We start from the raw sequence: 14,922 nt of genomic DNA on the forward strand, positions 1-14,922 counted from the left end.
ACACTAACAATGCCTTGTTGAGAACAATATATATACGGGGCCTAATAGAGATACGCAGTTTGGATGATTATAATCGTGAAACTTCTAAAATACCCAAAACCATTTAAATTGCCAAAGACAAAATAGAAAATCCGACAATTTGCAGTAATTTTTTGTACATCCAAATGTTGCAGATATACGAGTCACGCGAGGAAGACATTAATCTCACTAATGCACTATATTCAACTAAAAGTTCTATAGATGCAGCTGAATAGAAACTGAATCTTGAGTTCTGTATAAACAAGGACTTTGAAAAAAACTAAATGCGTAAGAGGTTGTTTACGAACAGGAAAACAAGCAGTTTCCGTTTAATTTAAGGATTTAGTTTAATTTCCAGTGATGCCGAGAGTAAACTGAATTACAGGATAATACACAACACGAAGCAAATTACTTTTACAGTAAAATTAAATATACAACTGAGCTATTAAAAGCAAAAATGTTGATGCCAGAATCCCTTGCATAAAATATGAATATATATTTCGATTATTTTATGTAAAGAAAATTTCTCTCAACTTAAAATTTGCGAAAATAAGCCTTGCAAAGTTTCTCAAAGCTCTATTAAAAAGAAATTAAGCTTTTTAACAGGAATACAAGATTACCGCTAAAAAATAACGTATCATCTGTCAGTAAAAGAAAAATTTATAATTATCGTCATTTTATACACATTTTTGTTATTTTCGAGTGAGCACATATTATTATTTTACATTTTTATCAAAATTTATTTAATCACAATAAGAAAACTACCCCCTTCCGATCCAGACTGCAGTCTGGCTAAAAACAGGAAAATTTTTTTTTAGTACAAAAAAGGCAATTTGCAGTGAAGGGCTATTAATTTCGTTTCGGCATTTTGAGTCGAAAACTTTAAAAGGCTGTATCACTTTTCAAATCGTTGCCATCATATATTATCGCCCTGTCTTATATTTAAAGAAATTAAATAATGAAGAATCTGCATAAATATATGTATGTTTCTCGCATTGTGATAAAACAACGGTACCTAAAGCCATCAAAAACTTAATCTTCCATAGAATATGGGATGTGAAAGCCCTAATTTGGATTTGGCATTTGTTTTATTATCGATTTCATATTTTGTAACACTGCCAACGAATTTTTGGTTTAAAAAACTAAACGATTTCAAAGCGAGCAATGGCAACACTGTACGAAAAAAAAATTTTTATCTTCAGCGCGCGAGACTCTGTATTGGAAATTCTAAAGGTATGCTCATTTTAAAATTAATTTGTGATATTGCTGTTGAACTGAATTTTATAGTTTGAGTACTTAGAACATGATATTTAATAAATAAAGGTTACGTTAAACACAAAACGTTAAAAAATGTCCCCTTGGGCGTAATTTAAAATCTGAAACGTTTCAGATTTTTTAGTCATTTTTTTTTTTTTTTTTTTCATTTACGACGAATGCTACCGGCCTAATAGGAAATATGCCAGTGGGTGAAGGATTTTCTAATGGATCCCTTCTCGTATTCATGTCGCATATGACGTTTCAAAGATGGGTAAAAAAACCAGTGTTTAGCAGTCTTTATCTAATAGACCACTGGTCAGTTCTATCGCAAATAAAGTTTAGAGTGATAATACGACTGAAAATTACATTTAGATTAGTCGCTTAAGGGAAAATACAAGCAGCTTAAGGATAAGAATGCTTTTGTGGAAGACTTTCATTTTAATCGAGCTCTTATTCACGTTACGAATGGGGAAAGTCCCAAAAATGTCCATACAGCTAAACTGTTCGCCAAGTCGAAACACCAGTGTTCAGCAGTCAGTGTTCGACCACTGGTGGGCAAATATAATATAAAAGATGTGAGTTTGTAAGTTTTTATACTGCATCAAAGTTTCCAGAAATATTTTCATTTGTATAATTTCGTGGGTTCATTTAGCTCCAAAATAAAACTAGCATTTTCTAAGCACAGATTCCATATATAACAGAAACAAAAGAAGGAACATTTCTGCCCATTGTACGTTTTAATAAAATGGACACAAAGTTATATAAAGCAGACAGAAAGCTTCGTAGATCCCTCCAAAAATAATTGTATATTGTGTATCCTTTAAGCTGCAACTGCGATCAATAATAGTTCCAAGGATAGCGATCTATGTGACATTAGTCAATGGCTGCCTAAGTCGGAAATAATGGGCCATGTGAGACATACTGCAGTTTTATTGCTATCATATAATTCTGAAGATAGCAGTCCCTGGAACTTAATTGTTTGCTGTTATCATCGACATTTTCTAGCTATAAAACTACAGGCAAATTTGGCATAAAGTATAAAATGATATTTTATAATAAGGAGAGCACTCTAAAGTTATAAAATAAACAGTAACTAATAATACAAGTGAAATTTCACAAAGAAAACTTACAATAGTTCTAGCAGTGTGTAAAACGCAATTATGATTCAGCGTTTTTCGGTTTTGAATATCCATTTTTGAACATTAAACATTGTGAAGTCACTTACGTCATATAGGTCCTTTAAATATGAAAGCTCAGGATAAACGAAAATATTCTAAAATTGAAAAATTCAAATGAAAATTCTTTAAATTTGCGTCAGGTATAAACAAACAGTTTAATATAAAATTACCATTTAGTACTTTGTTTAAAATGTTAGAGAGAAAGTCATGCGACGTGCGTGAAACCTGCAATAACTGAATTTGGTTGTTAGAAGATGTTAAAGAGTACCATCTATAGAAGATATATATGTATGAGGTGACATAATCAGAGATAGCAATTCATGTTGCAATACTAAACGAATTTAGTCATTTTTCGACCATTCGGCGCGATGTTGCATTTTCAGTACAGAGTGTTTCACCAAAGAAGGTTTGGTTTCTTTGACAGAAATAAATTCCTGCTGCGCCCCAGTTATTTTATATGATAGATTTTTCGCCTACTTATCACTTTTCCCTTATCAGGATAGCTCTACGAGGTCAACGTTTTTACACAATTCAAGCTATCCAAAACGATACGCCTATGACAGATACTAAAAGAAGTATTCTACCGGTGTATCCAGAATGTCAAGAGCGCTAGAGTAAGTGTGTATATACCGATGGATATTGGGTAGTACTTCGAAAGTTCCTTCCCATTCCCTTAGGTTTGTAAAGTATATTTTAACTTTATAGCAGTTATTTTAATTTCAGTGTACTTTCCTATCGATTCTTGTTTCAACTTACAACTTGCTACCAGAATGAGTTTTTAGAATCGCTTTGAATGCAAATAATTTAGAAGTAGTATTAAAGGAAGGTTCAACTTACTTCGTAAGATAGAGCTAGGAATCCTGAGTAGCGCGCGTTTGCCTTCGGGCTAAGTCTCTCTAGAAGCTGTTACGCTCGGCCGTATATTAAGTGCCTTGTGACATTCGCGTGCTAGTTTAAATTAAGAGCCAACTACGTTAGATTTGTGATAGTTTCGGCTAAGTCTCGTTTAGTTAGTTCTAATTTAGCTTTTATTTCTTATTTTGAGTTTAAGCCCGAGTGGAGGCTTTGTTGTAAGCCCGAAAAAGGGGCCAAAGAATAATTAACCCTTCGTGAGTCTACGACATTTGTTATTTGAACTCAGCAATACGACCCTTAACAGTTCACTAGGTTCCTCGACATTTACTTTAGTAGAATAAGAGTAAGGAGCTCTACAGGTTTGTTCAGTGTTTTACATGTAATTCTTTCATTTATTTCAAAATGGTCATGCTATTAATATATTACAAACCTGAAAGCACATTTTTTAAATGAGCTATAATCTTGCATACCGAGAGACAAAAAAAAGCAGTTAATACGGGAATTTATTTCTCGAACTAAGTAAGCTTATGATAATATAAAGGAGTTTGTTACTTTAAAACATAAGAGGGCTATCTGCCTAAGAACATAGATGCATGATCTATCTGCATATGAAGATCTATCTGCGATACTGCGGTACCGCCGGGTTTATTCTGGGGCTCTACTGCCTAAGCAGTACTCCACAGAGCAATTGCAGAATTTCTAACGGAGCTTGAGAAGGAATGGTATATGACATGTATCCCTCGTAGGAGGGCTTGGATAGTGAAAACAAGAGAAGAGACGCTTCTAGAGTCTAATGCATTTGGTGCCATCCAAAGCATTAGGAGAAAATACAGGTAAGCGGTAGGGAAGATGAGTGTTTTCAACTGTCCCAAGTACTGATCCATATGAAAATTTACACTTCATAACCAACAGATGCGTAATATTATTAGACCATAAAGGATTTAAATGACAAGTTGATATCAACATTTTTTTCGTGAAAATACATTTAGTACATAACTAAATATTTCTGCTTTTTTGTTAGTGCGACTACAATTCATAAAACGATGCACACAAATCCACACGTACTTTATCATCTAGTGCAGGGTTTCTTAAACTGCGGGTACTTTTAGCAGACCAAAACTTTTAGCAGTTTTGATATTTCTTTAACTTATTATAATAATTTTACAATTACCAAATATTTTTACACAATGCATCTGAAAATAGATAAAGATAAGACAATATAGACAAAGAAAAAAACGTAAACGTTTCGACGCATTCTTTTTATAATATAAACGTTCATTTTCCTTTCTTGGCACATGACGCTGTCATTTCGTCTGCTATTTATTTAAAATTTTCACACTGTTCTATGTCTTAAAATTAGAAATTAAAATTAATGACCTAAAACTGCAATAGTATATTACAGTACAAGTTTCACTCACGCATGTGTCAGATTTGTGCAATACTTATGAGGTCCCACAAAAGTTTTGTAAATATTATGGGGTCCTGGGGGTCGCGAAAAAATCTCAGTGATAAAAAGGGATCGCGATTGAAAAAAGTTTAAGAAATCCTGATCTAGTTTACAAATCACGCTATAAGTAAATCACGTTGCTGATCTAGTGTACAAATCACGCTAAACAAAAAATATCTTCAGCTACAGATTTTTATTGGTAATTATTGTTAGGGCATAGTCTTTCGATTTAAATCCAAAAAGTTTTCGTTTTTAAAAATACATTCAAAAATGTTTACTGAAAGCTAAAGGTATGGAGATTAATTGCCTGCTCACAAATGTGTGAGTTCTAGATTGTTAAGCACGACAAATAAATGCATATCGACATTTGCTTGCGTGTGTCGATGAAATCGCATCCAAAAGTCTCCCCACTATCCAAGATTTCCTGTGAGTCTAGTTCGACATTTACGAAACCTTTATGGACTTGGTCACGCAGTCGCCTACAATCAGAGATATAATTTTTCCGAATTTTTGAGGAATTGTATCGAAGCTCATTCTTCCCCATGCAAATATAATTCATAGTCAAGCTAAAAGCCAGTATACTAGCTGTCAAAAGAAAAGCTATTTAAGACTGCTGTATTTGAAATGAAATAAAAGACATGGTAAAATAAACTGTCACTGCAAAATTTAAGAAGCATATTTTTTCCTCCATTAGATCGGAGCGCAAATATAGTTAATGCACTTCAAAAACCCTCTCTTTAAAAAAGGGAATAAATAAAATTTCACTTCTCATTACGCAAACAACTTATTATTTTAGCATAAAGCGAAGGATATTCGTGTTAGTTCATTAACATTCCATTTTTAATAAGTATCAGCGAATATTTAAGCTTTAAAATATACTATTAAATAGCTCATACGAAAATCATTTACCGATTAACTGTGACAGAAAGCTACATCGAATCAATTCAACAAAAAGGTCTGCGCATAAAACTAGTTTTCAGAGGGCAGTTTATTTAATAAGCATTATTGCAAGTTTAGGTTACCGAATTCTGTTTAGGCTAACTGCTAACTGCTTCCTTTCTTCTGTTGGAAATTCTGTCAAGTTAGACAGATTAAAAAGAAATGCGCTGGTCATTAGAAGAAAAGAAGGTTAAATGAATATGCAAGAAATAGCGTAAATTACATTTATTTCTCAAATTTGTTTTCAGAAACTCTAGAACAGCGCTGTCCAACTTATCATAGCCGGCGGGCCATATTTTCTTCACCGAACATTTCGGGGGCCAAGAAGATTGATAAATGAAAAGTCAGTTTATGTTAATTAAAAAAAATATTTTATTTATACTAAAAAGAAAACTTTAAAATATTCGTAATATATTAATGAGAACATTGTGGCCGTAATTGTTTAGCAACAATATCTTTTATGTCCACATCAATATTTGTTGTGACAAGTCTGATTATATCTTCAAGAGTGGAATCTTTCAAACTGTTTCTATATTTTGACTTTATATATTTAATATCGGAGTATGCACGCTCGTAGATATATGTACTTCCGAACATTGATACAATTGAAGTCCAAAATTGAGAAATTTTGGATAATTCTCTTTATCTAAAAATTTGAATATTTCTATTCCAGTTAATCCACGAGATCTAAAAAATGGGTCAGCCTGCAGGTTGCATAATTCTATTTTATATTTAAGATCAATGGAGTTGATATCAATATTAATTGGATTACAAAATAAATCAATAGGCGGTTTAAGATCATGAAACTGAGAAAATCTTTCATTGAAATCTGTAATTAGCATATCTAATTTTGGTAGAAATATTTTAAAATTCGCTTCTATATTACATTCCTTCATAGATCTCTTTGCAAGATTCAAAATGAAATAAATTATTTTGCTCCAAATTAAACCTTAACAATTTTAATTTGTTTCTAAATCCAGTAACGTATTTATAAAGGCAAAGCACATTTTGATCAATTGCATTCTTTGTTGTTCTAGAGTCTAGAACAACAAAGAATGCAATTGATTACGATACATATAATGCAAAGTCTCTCCAACTAATAACCTACTTCATTTCAGATAAAGCTCGCGCAGACCAGAATTCTTTCCTAAATTGTTGGATATTCAGGCAAATGGAAATGTGTTTTTCCTTTGATGAAAGAATTAAATGGCTAAACTTACTTCTTCATATTACTTAAGCACCAAGTTATATGCATGACTTTCCTTAGCATGAAGAAGATGGACTTTTAACAATAGTTTAGCTCATAACCCACGATTTTTGAGGAGCTGTAATAATATCTTCTATTACTATGAGATGATAACTAAGAATTTTATATTAGGAAACCTATTTTTTAAGCTCTACCCATTTGGCCGAACATCAGCTTGATTAAACTGAGAGAGAAGATATATCACTCGCAGCAGACAGCATTAGAGATCAGCACTACTTAGATACGCCCAGATTTGTTTTTCTAGAACCTTATAAGGTATTTTCTCCCTCCTTCCAGCATGCCTTCATGGTGTAACAGTAGCATATTCGAGAGGTCCAGGTTCGAGTCCCGGTGAGGGCATTGCTCATTTTTTACGTCTCCTGTTTCAAAATAACCTAATGACTCTACAACTTTGTCTTATAATGATATGGAAAGCATCAAAGGACTGATGCATTCAATCTAGTACACTTGAAGAAGAAAGTAACGAAGGTTGTATTATTTTTTACCGACTTTACTGATTAAATGCAGAGAAATACTCCAAATTTAAACGCCACAGCTATTAAGTGACACCGAAGCTTGATATGTAATATATTATTATTATTTTGATATATTTTGAAGTCTGGAAGTTATCTCGAAACTAGAAAGGAGGATATTATTATCAGTAATTTTTGTTAAAAAATTTTGCCATTACATTTCTAGAAATATTACTGCAGCATTTTATTTGTTTTCCAAAAGTGAGAAACAATGATCATTTTGAACTTAATGCTCTCCAGTTGGAATGCATAAACTATTTACTTTTTTTTTTTTTTTTTTTTTTTTTTTTTTTTAGTCCAAAGGGGCTTTGTCCCTAAAGCCCTGATTGTTTTCGTTTTACGATTTTTCGCTGGCTCATCATAAATGTCCGTTTCACCTTTCAAACTGTTGCCACCAAATGTTAGATCCTGCATTATATTTGAAGAAATTAAATAATGAAAAAATCTGCATAAATGTATGTATATTTCTCGCATTGTGATAAAACAACGGTACATAGAGCCATTGAGTTTTTCCTACGAATATGGGCATATGAAAGCCCAAATTTGAAATTTGGAATTTGTTTTATTATCTATTTCATAAGTTTGTAAAACTTTAACGAATTTTTGATTAACAAACTCAAGGATTTCAAAGCGAGCAATGGCAACGTTGTACAGAAAAAACATTTTTATCTCCAACGCGCGAGTCTCTGTATCGGATATTCTAAAGATAGGCTCATTTTAAAACCATTTTGCGATATTGCTGTTGAACTGAATGTTATGGTTTAAGTGCGAAGAACGTGATATTTAATAAATAAATTTAACACACAAAATGTTAAAAAAACGCTCCTTTGGACAGAATTTAAAATCTGAAACCTTTCAGAACTTTTTTATTTTCTTAACGGTAAACAATTTCTTCGTAAATATTCTTTCAGGGCCATATCATCCGAATAAATTGTGTCCACCACACAAATAGTAGCTTTAAGACTCTATAACTCACCAAATGACCGAGTGGATAAGATCACTGAAAACTGGTTAAATTCGATTCGGGTTCAAATTTCGCCTCGGACTGGCTGCGTAGGCCTATCGCGATTTTCCCCATGCGTTACTTGAATACGCAACAATTTCTCTTTAAAGTCCTTAGCGAAAGCATCCCCCCTTTGGCAAGTAGTCCATTTGTGCTTTGCCTTAGTCAATCAATAAATTAGGACTTCATTACAAGCACATGCAACTAGATTTGAAATCTGCAATGATTCATTTAACGCATTTAGGATAAATGCTACAAAATATCAGGCATAGAAAAGCAGCTCCAATTTCAACTTTATGTAGAATATAAATATAAAAGATATACATAGTCTTCATCTTCGCTACATTAAATTAATAATTTTGATTTCATGTAATTTGGTTTTATACATACACCTAATTCATGTTCCTTTCTAGTCAACTTTTTTTTTCTTCAAAAATGTAGATAGTTTCAAAAATAGAATTAACGAACCTTTATTAAATGCATTAACTTATTTAATATAATTCAGAAACATTAGGAGAGCAACTATTTTCAGAAGAGCACAAACGCAGACAATAGCGGAATGTTTTGAAGTGCATTACTCCATTTACCGAGTCCGAACATTCTGAAAATTCAAACAACGCTATAGAAATATTCTGAAATAAGAGCGTGCTAATTTCATATAATTGAAGTTTTATTTATAAGTTATTCGATCTGTAACTGTTAAGCAAATAGTCATTTCTCAATATTTTTACGACCGAATTTAAAGATACCTTAGTATATAAAAGTGGAATGGATTTATGAGAGAAGCACTGGAAAAGTTCTAAAAGCTCTCATCTAATTTCATCTAGTCGGCTTTATTTTAGAGAATTTATAAAAACCGAACGAATGCTACAGAAATAATTAATTTTTCTGCAACATTTACTTGCTACAACAGTATTTAAGATTTTCTAAAAATTTTTCACTTATTTTCGGGTGAAATTATTAAGAAAATTATTCTTTTCATAAGAGATATTTTTTTAAAGGATTCAGACGCTAAATTCTTTAGAAAACATTCACGCCGTTACATACAAATAGGTAGCACTTGAAACCGAAACTTACTGAGTAATGTTGTTAAATACAGCAGAAAATGATAACTCATCATACGCGTTTAAGATTTAAGAGAAAAATTTCATTCACGCAAAAAATATGTTTTAAAAAATGTAAAGGATTTATTCATCACAGTTTCAGCATACTGTACACTACTCTTAGGAACTGAATCATGATTTCACACATTCACGGCGAAAAGTGTGTTCCAGTATTATACTCGACATGAAAATATCAAAATATAAAAATTAATTACTCTGATGAATTACGATTTTCTTTATCTACTTTACTTTTTGAACAGAACAAAATTAATATGACATAAAATAGGTCCAGATGCAAACCTACTATTCACAGAATATCGAATCACTTCGGTCTTCAGCAATCAATCGTGAAAACTACCATTAGCCCGCTGCGTTCAAGGGAAATCAAGATCGAGTACTGAACTTACCTTGAAACGCTGCTTCGAAATTTTTCGCTAGTGCCAGTGGTTCACTGAAGAGAATTGCAGCAAAGATTACTACAAGCACGCCGTAGACAGAAATTTCCCTGAGTTTCAGGGGTGCCATGTTGCTGGAATCATGCACCGGTCGATAGAAATACAAGGACCAGCCTCTTTTAAAAAGCAGGCGATCGAAATGCTCCAGCTCAACTGTCTCTAATGCATAGAAATGGAAACTGGATATGTGCGGAATAAGGTGAGGAACTAAAATCCACTGCGACGATTCGACGTTTTATATTTTCAAGCCAATTACATGTACTAGTGGCCCATAGCACAAAAAAACGTATCGCGCTTGGCCGCTACACCGAAAAGCGCGATCCGCAAATGAATCTAGCTAGCCCTATCCAGACCTTCTCATTCGGTATTATAGGTGCGGTCGATTCCCGAGTAAAGGGGAGGCCGGTAGAGTAGAAATGCTGCTGTTTGGGAGGCGCAACACATTTCCATTTCTCTAGCGCTATTTTCGTTTTCCGATTTTACGGTATATTTTAGATCTGCTTTTCCTGAAAAATCCTATTCTCTCGAATGAAGTAGTAATTTTATGCTATACGAAATTTTAAAATTTATTCATAACCCTTTTCGTCTGAAAAGTAATCTGAAAAAAGCAAGCATTTCGGAAAGAAGTTATTCCACAGTTGAATGAAAGCTACACGTGCTATTTAGATAAGTAACTACAAATTTCTCCGAAAGAATAAAAGAAAATCTCGTAACGGTAGTTCCGCACTCTTGCGACTTTCTCCCTCGATTTACGACTTTTTACAGTTGATTTGAGCAGTTCGTCGAATCACGTACGTGGTTTTTCATTGTCCAAATGCTTTTATAAAACTTCATTTGTTAGATGAACAAAAACAATGGTCAAGGGAGCAAATAAATTAAAGTAGTGCATTTCCTTTTCTTGAGGAGGGATGAAGAACTGTTAGGAAAGGAGGATCTTTTATCTTTTGTGTAAAGTGAACAAACAATAACGCAAATTTCATTAGAAGGAAAAAATGTTTATGACCGCCTTATAAATCATCTGAAACACTGAACTTTCATGAACTTGAGTTGAATCGTTTACAAAAGCTTGGGATAAAGGAATATAATCTTTTATACACGAGAAAAAGTATCTCCTTAAATAGTTGAAAAGAAATAAAATGTGTGAGGTTTGAAGATTAGAATATATAAAAAGAAAAAAAAAATACGGCAAAAATTATTATTATTTTATTTAGTTATGAACATAATAACTGTAATGTCACCAAATAATTTACAAAACTTAAGGCGTTTCCACGTTAGGAAATCACTCAATAAAGAAAGAAATACGATAAAAGGTAAACGGTAGAATCTTTGATTTCATTAAACTTTAATTAATAGATAAACTAAAAATCGAGAGTATAAAATTAATATTCTTCTAGCGCGTCGTTTCTGAACTACTGCAAATGTAATTATATACGAACCCTTGCTTATATATCATTATAAAAGTGATTGAGCAATCAAATCATCTGATGTTGGTGAAATTCTAAACTTTTCTTATTTAATAATTTGTTTATTTTTCCGATTCTTGTAATGATTAATTATCTTTCGTTTTTAGTAGTCTCGTACTTCGTAATGCTCACCCAATAAGATAATTTTTTTTTTCTGACAGTGTATAGTCTCTTCGTCAAACCCTGCACAAATTGTTTTGATAGTGTATATTCTCTTTGTCAAACCCTGCACAGTTCTCTTTCACACAGGCAGTTATAAATTTCAAGATTCCAAGGTATCCCATTTAAGAAAGTGTAAACATTTATTCTGCCAATTTTTTAACGTTAAGTTTAATGAAATTTAACGCAAAAATTGGTTCTCAGTTAGATCAGTTAAAGTTATAAATTAGGAAATAATCACCAATTCACTCAAGCAATGAAGTTCACTTTTAGTATCCCCCCCCCCCCGTAAAAGAGAGATCTCTTTTTGAGGGAAGGTGATAAGCAAGCTTCACTTCTGTGCAAAATGGTGATGAATCTCCAAACACTTTATATAATTTTAATAATGAAACTTGACGGGAAAAGTCATAGGACTTTGCAAACGTCCTCGATATTTTACGTCAGACTTCCTATATGAAATTACAGTTCAATGGAAAACTCTGTTGGCGGTACTCCAGTAAACTACTAATGTATCAATGTATGCGTGTGGTATAAATTTAACGCACGCTCATTTGGAATTATAAAGGATGTAATAGAGTAAATTCTGCATTTTAGTACTAAAGATCTCAAAATATATTTTACAAATACTGCAGAAATATATACATAGATATATTATTTTAGCCGCTTCTGAGAAATGATTTTCCAGCTTGAAGATTAAGGCCTTGTTAGACAAAAATTCTTTGCTGCATGTGGGATATGTTCCAAGTTATTAATTCAGAGAAAGAATACTCTTTCTTGCACATGCTAAGTATAGGAAAACGAGGGAAAAAACAGTTGCAATTGCTTAATTAAGTAAAGTGTGAATCATTTCACCGATTATAAAATCCAGCAGTTTTTAGGTTATAAGAAATTTTAAATGGGAATTTTTAACAATAGTACACTCTTATAAAAATTACGAGAATTTGCAGATTACGTTGAATTTCTGAAAACATGAGGGACATATTTAATGAAATTTAGTATGAATATTCATTTATAACAGAGAAAGAGATGCACCATTAAAAAGTCATTTTAGATACGCATGATTATCAGTAAAGCTCACAGTGCAGGAATGCCCCAAATCGACGTTGTGATGTCGAATGGAAAATGAATCGAATACGGAATACTTTTTCTCTCTCAGCCAGATAGATTGCGCAGAATGACGGCATACTGGAAGGAGGCAGCTGGAGAGTCCCTTTGACAGTCGATCTCACTCCTGCAGAAAGACAGTTTGCAACTCCAGAGCGGTTCTTGAAGTGAGATGGCGAGATGAAATTGTCCTGCCAAGAGCGTCCCAGACTCGCTGTATAGGGTTAAGGTCAGATGATCTGGCTGGCTAATCCATGCGGCAAATATCCTCGCTTTTCTAGGTAATTGTCGACCAGCTGAGCCCTATGTGAACGAGTCATAGCGTCAATGAACATGAACGCAGGACGCTCCTGTAAATTCAGACATAGGGCTTTAATATCCGTGTATCTCATAGCAGTCAGAGAAATTTTGTTAACGCAGGGATGTGCGACTCTCCAACACCCTGTAATGATTCGTTTCTCTGATGTGGAAAGAATGGTATCGCGTTCCAAGCTCTCTCCAGATACAGGTATGCCAAGAATCAGTGCCCAGGCCGAATTTCGACTGATCTGTAAAAAGCAAGGTGATCCACTAAAGCTGAGTCCAAGGCGCATGGTGTCAGCGCCATACTAATCGCGTTCTCTTGTGTGTTGCAGTGAGCAGGACGAAAACAACTAGTCTTCTGGCATACAGCTCTATCTCATGAAGCCTTCGGGCAACTGTAGACCGTGAAACTGGGGTTCCAGCAGCAGCATACAGCGCACGTGAGAGCCTGTAAAGCTGCAGCAGTGCTGTGTCATCGCGCTGAAAGCGCAATATAACGACCTTCGTTCGTCGTTGCTGATCGTGGTCGACCTTGTCCAGATCTTCTCCATATGTATCCAGTGTCTTGAAACTGTTTCCACAAATTGCAGAAGACTCTAGGCATTACATTGAGCTGTGTAGCCACCTGTGCGTGTAATTGGCCTGCCAACAATCTACCTACAATTTTAAATATCATTTCGTCATCCATACGTTCGTGGCTATCTTATCCAATTCAAGCAATTCTTGCGAGAAACAAGGCGAATGTCGTGAAAGAGTACGAGCAGACAAATCGCCAAAATTCCGTCGTGCATTTATATCCCCTTCACAACAATTACAGCTCCGCAGACACACACGTGATGCGGTTATCTATTGGAGTCTGAATGTATGCATAATTCCTCAGCGCCATAACTAGTACCTTTGGTCGAATACGCTTTGTTAAAAATAGACTTAATTTGCGAATTATCTCTTAATTCTGCACATTAGTGTAAAAATTGAACACTAAATATTCTCAGCTAGGATTTTCGAGTTCTAATTAATTGAGTATGAAATTCATACTGCTCAGAGTTGGAATTTAAGTGTCTGAGACCAAGGACTATTGAAAAAAGTTTTTTTTAAAAAGACCGAAAGAACAGAAGGCGCTTATTGTAATTCGTGTCGAAAAGAGCCAAGCAACTAGATGTCGTTTGACCTTACTTACACATAGAAACGCTAAACCATTTCTATAATAGAAATAACCGTATTTCATAAAGTTATTGATTGCAATAATTTGTGGACAGTGTAGAAAAGGAATTCTTCTAACATGCTTTGATAAGCATAAATGTTATGAAATTTAATTATTTAACTGAAATACTACTTGTTTTTAAAGTTAATACGTAATATTTTTAGTTTGGGTAATTACGTCTACCTTGAAAGTTGGCTATCATTGAATCCTAAAAATTGGTGGATATCCCCCCCCCCAAAGTTGCGCCAGTCATTCCTGCGGATTCTGAAGGAACTAGACATAATTCGAATTTTTTTTAAGTATATGTAGTTTACAAAGGCTCTTGATTTTGCATACTATTACGAAATGTGCAGGCGCTATGAGATAGCTTTCCCACAAAGCAGGTTTAGGGTTGTCATGAAATAGTAAGGAAAAGCAAAGTTGCCACATTTGGCGAAAAATCGCCCATTTGGCGACAAAATTGGCGATATGCCATGGAAGGATGGAGAACCTTCTTGAACGAATTCTTACCGGTTTAGCCCAGAATGTTCTCGAACACAAGCCGAAAGCTGTATAAACCCTGTTGGTACGCGGAGAGTTAGTTTAAAGATGTTGTCAATAGCTTGAGTTCATTTGTTGATCAATTCAAGAAAAAGAAAACTGAAGCTGAAAAATTTAA

The 14,922-nt window shown here is 33.8% G+C and overlaps 1 protein-coding gene across 1 annotated transcript in view; it reads right to left on the reverse strand.

Annotated features, from left to right (window-relative positions):
- Positions 1-10,364, reverse strand: part of SP2353 (EGF like, fibronectin type III and laminin G domains protein pikachurin) — a 219,755-nt gene extending 209,391 nt beyond the window's left edge. The window contains exon 1 of the mRNA XM_085807274.1: positions 9,987-10,364. Coding sequence (XP_085663400.1) covers positions 9,987-10,104 — 118 coding nt within the window. The 5' untranslated portion in view covers positions 10,105-10,364. The remainder of the gene's footprint in view (positions 1-9,986) is intronic.
- Positions 10,365-14,922: the final 4,558 nt, after the last annotated feature.

Source organism: Stegodyphus dumicola, chromosome X1 (genome assembly GCF_044657685.1).
Source record: "Stegodyphus dumicola isolate Sdum_Otavi_A_Nest chromosome X1, ASM4465768v1".
Taxonomy (NCBI): Eukaryota; Metazoa; Arthropoda; class Arachnida; order Araneae; family Eresidae; genus Stegodyphus; species Stegodyphus dumicola.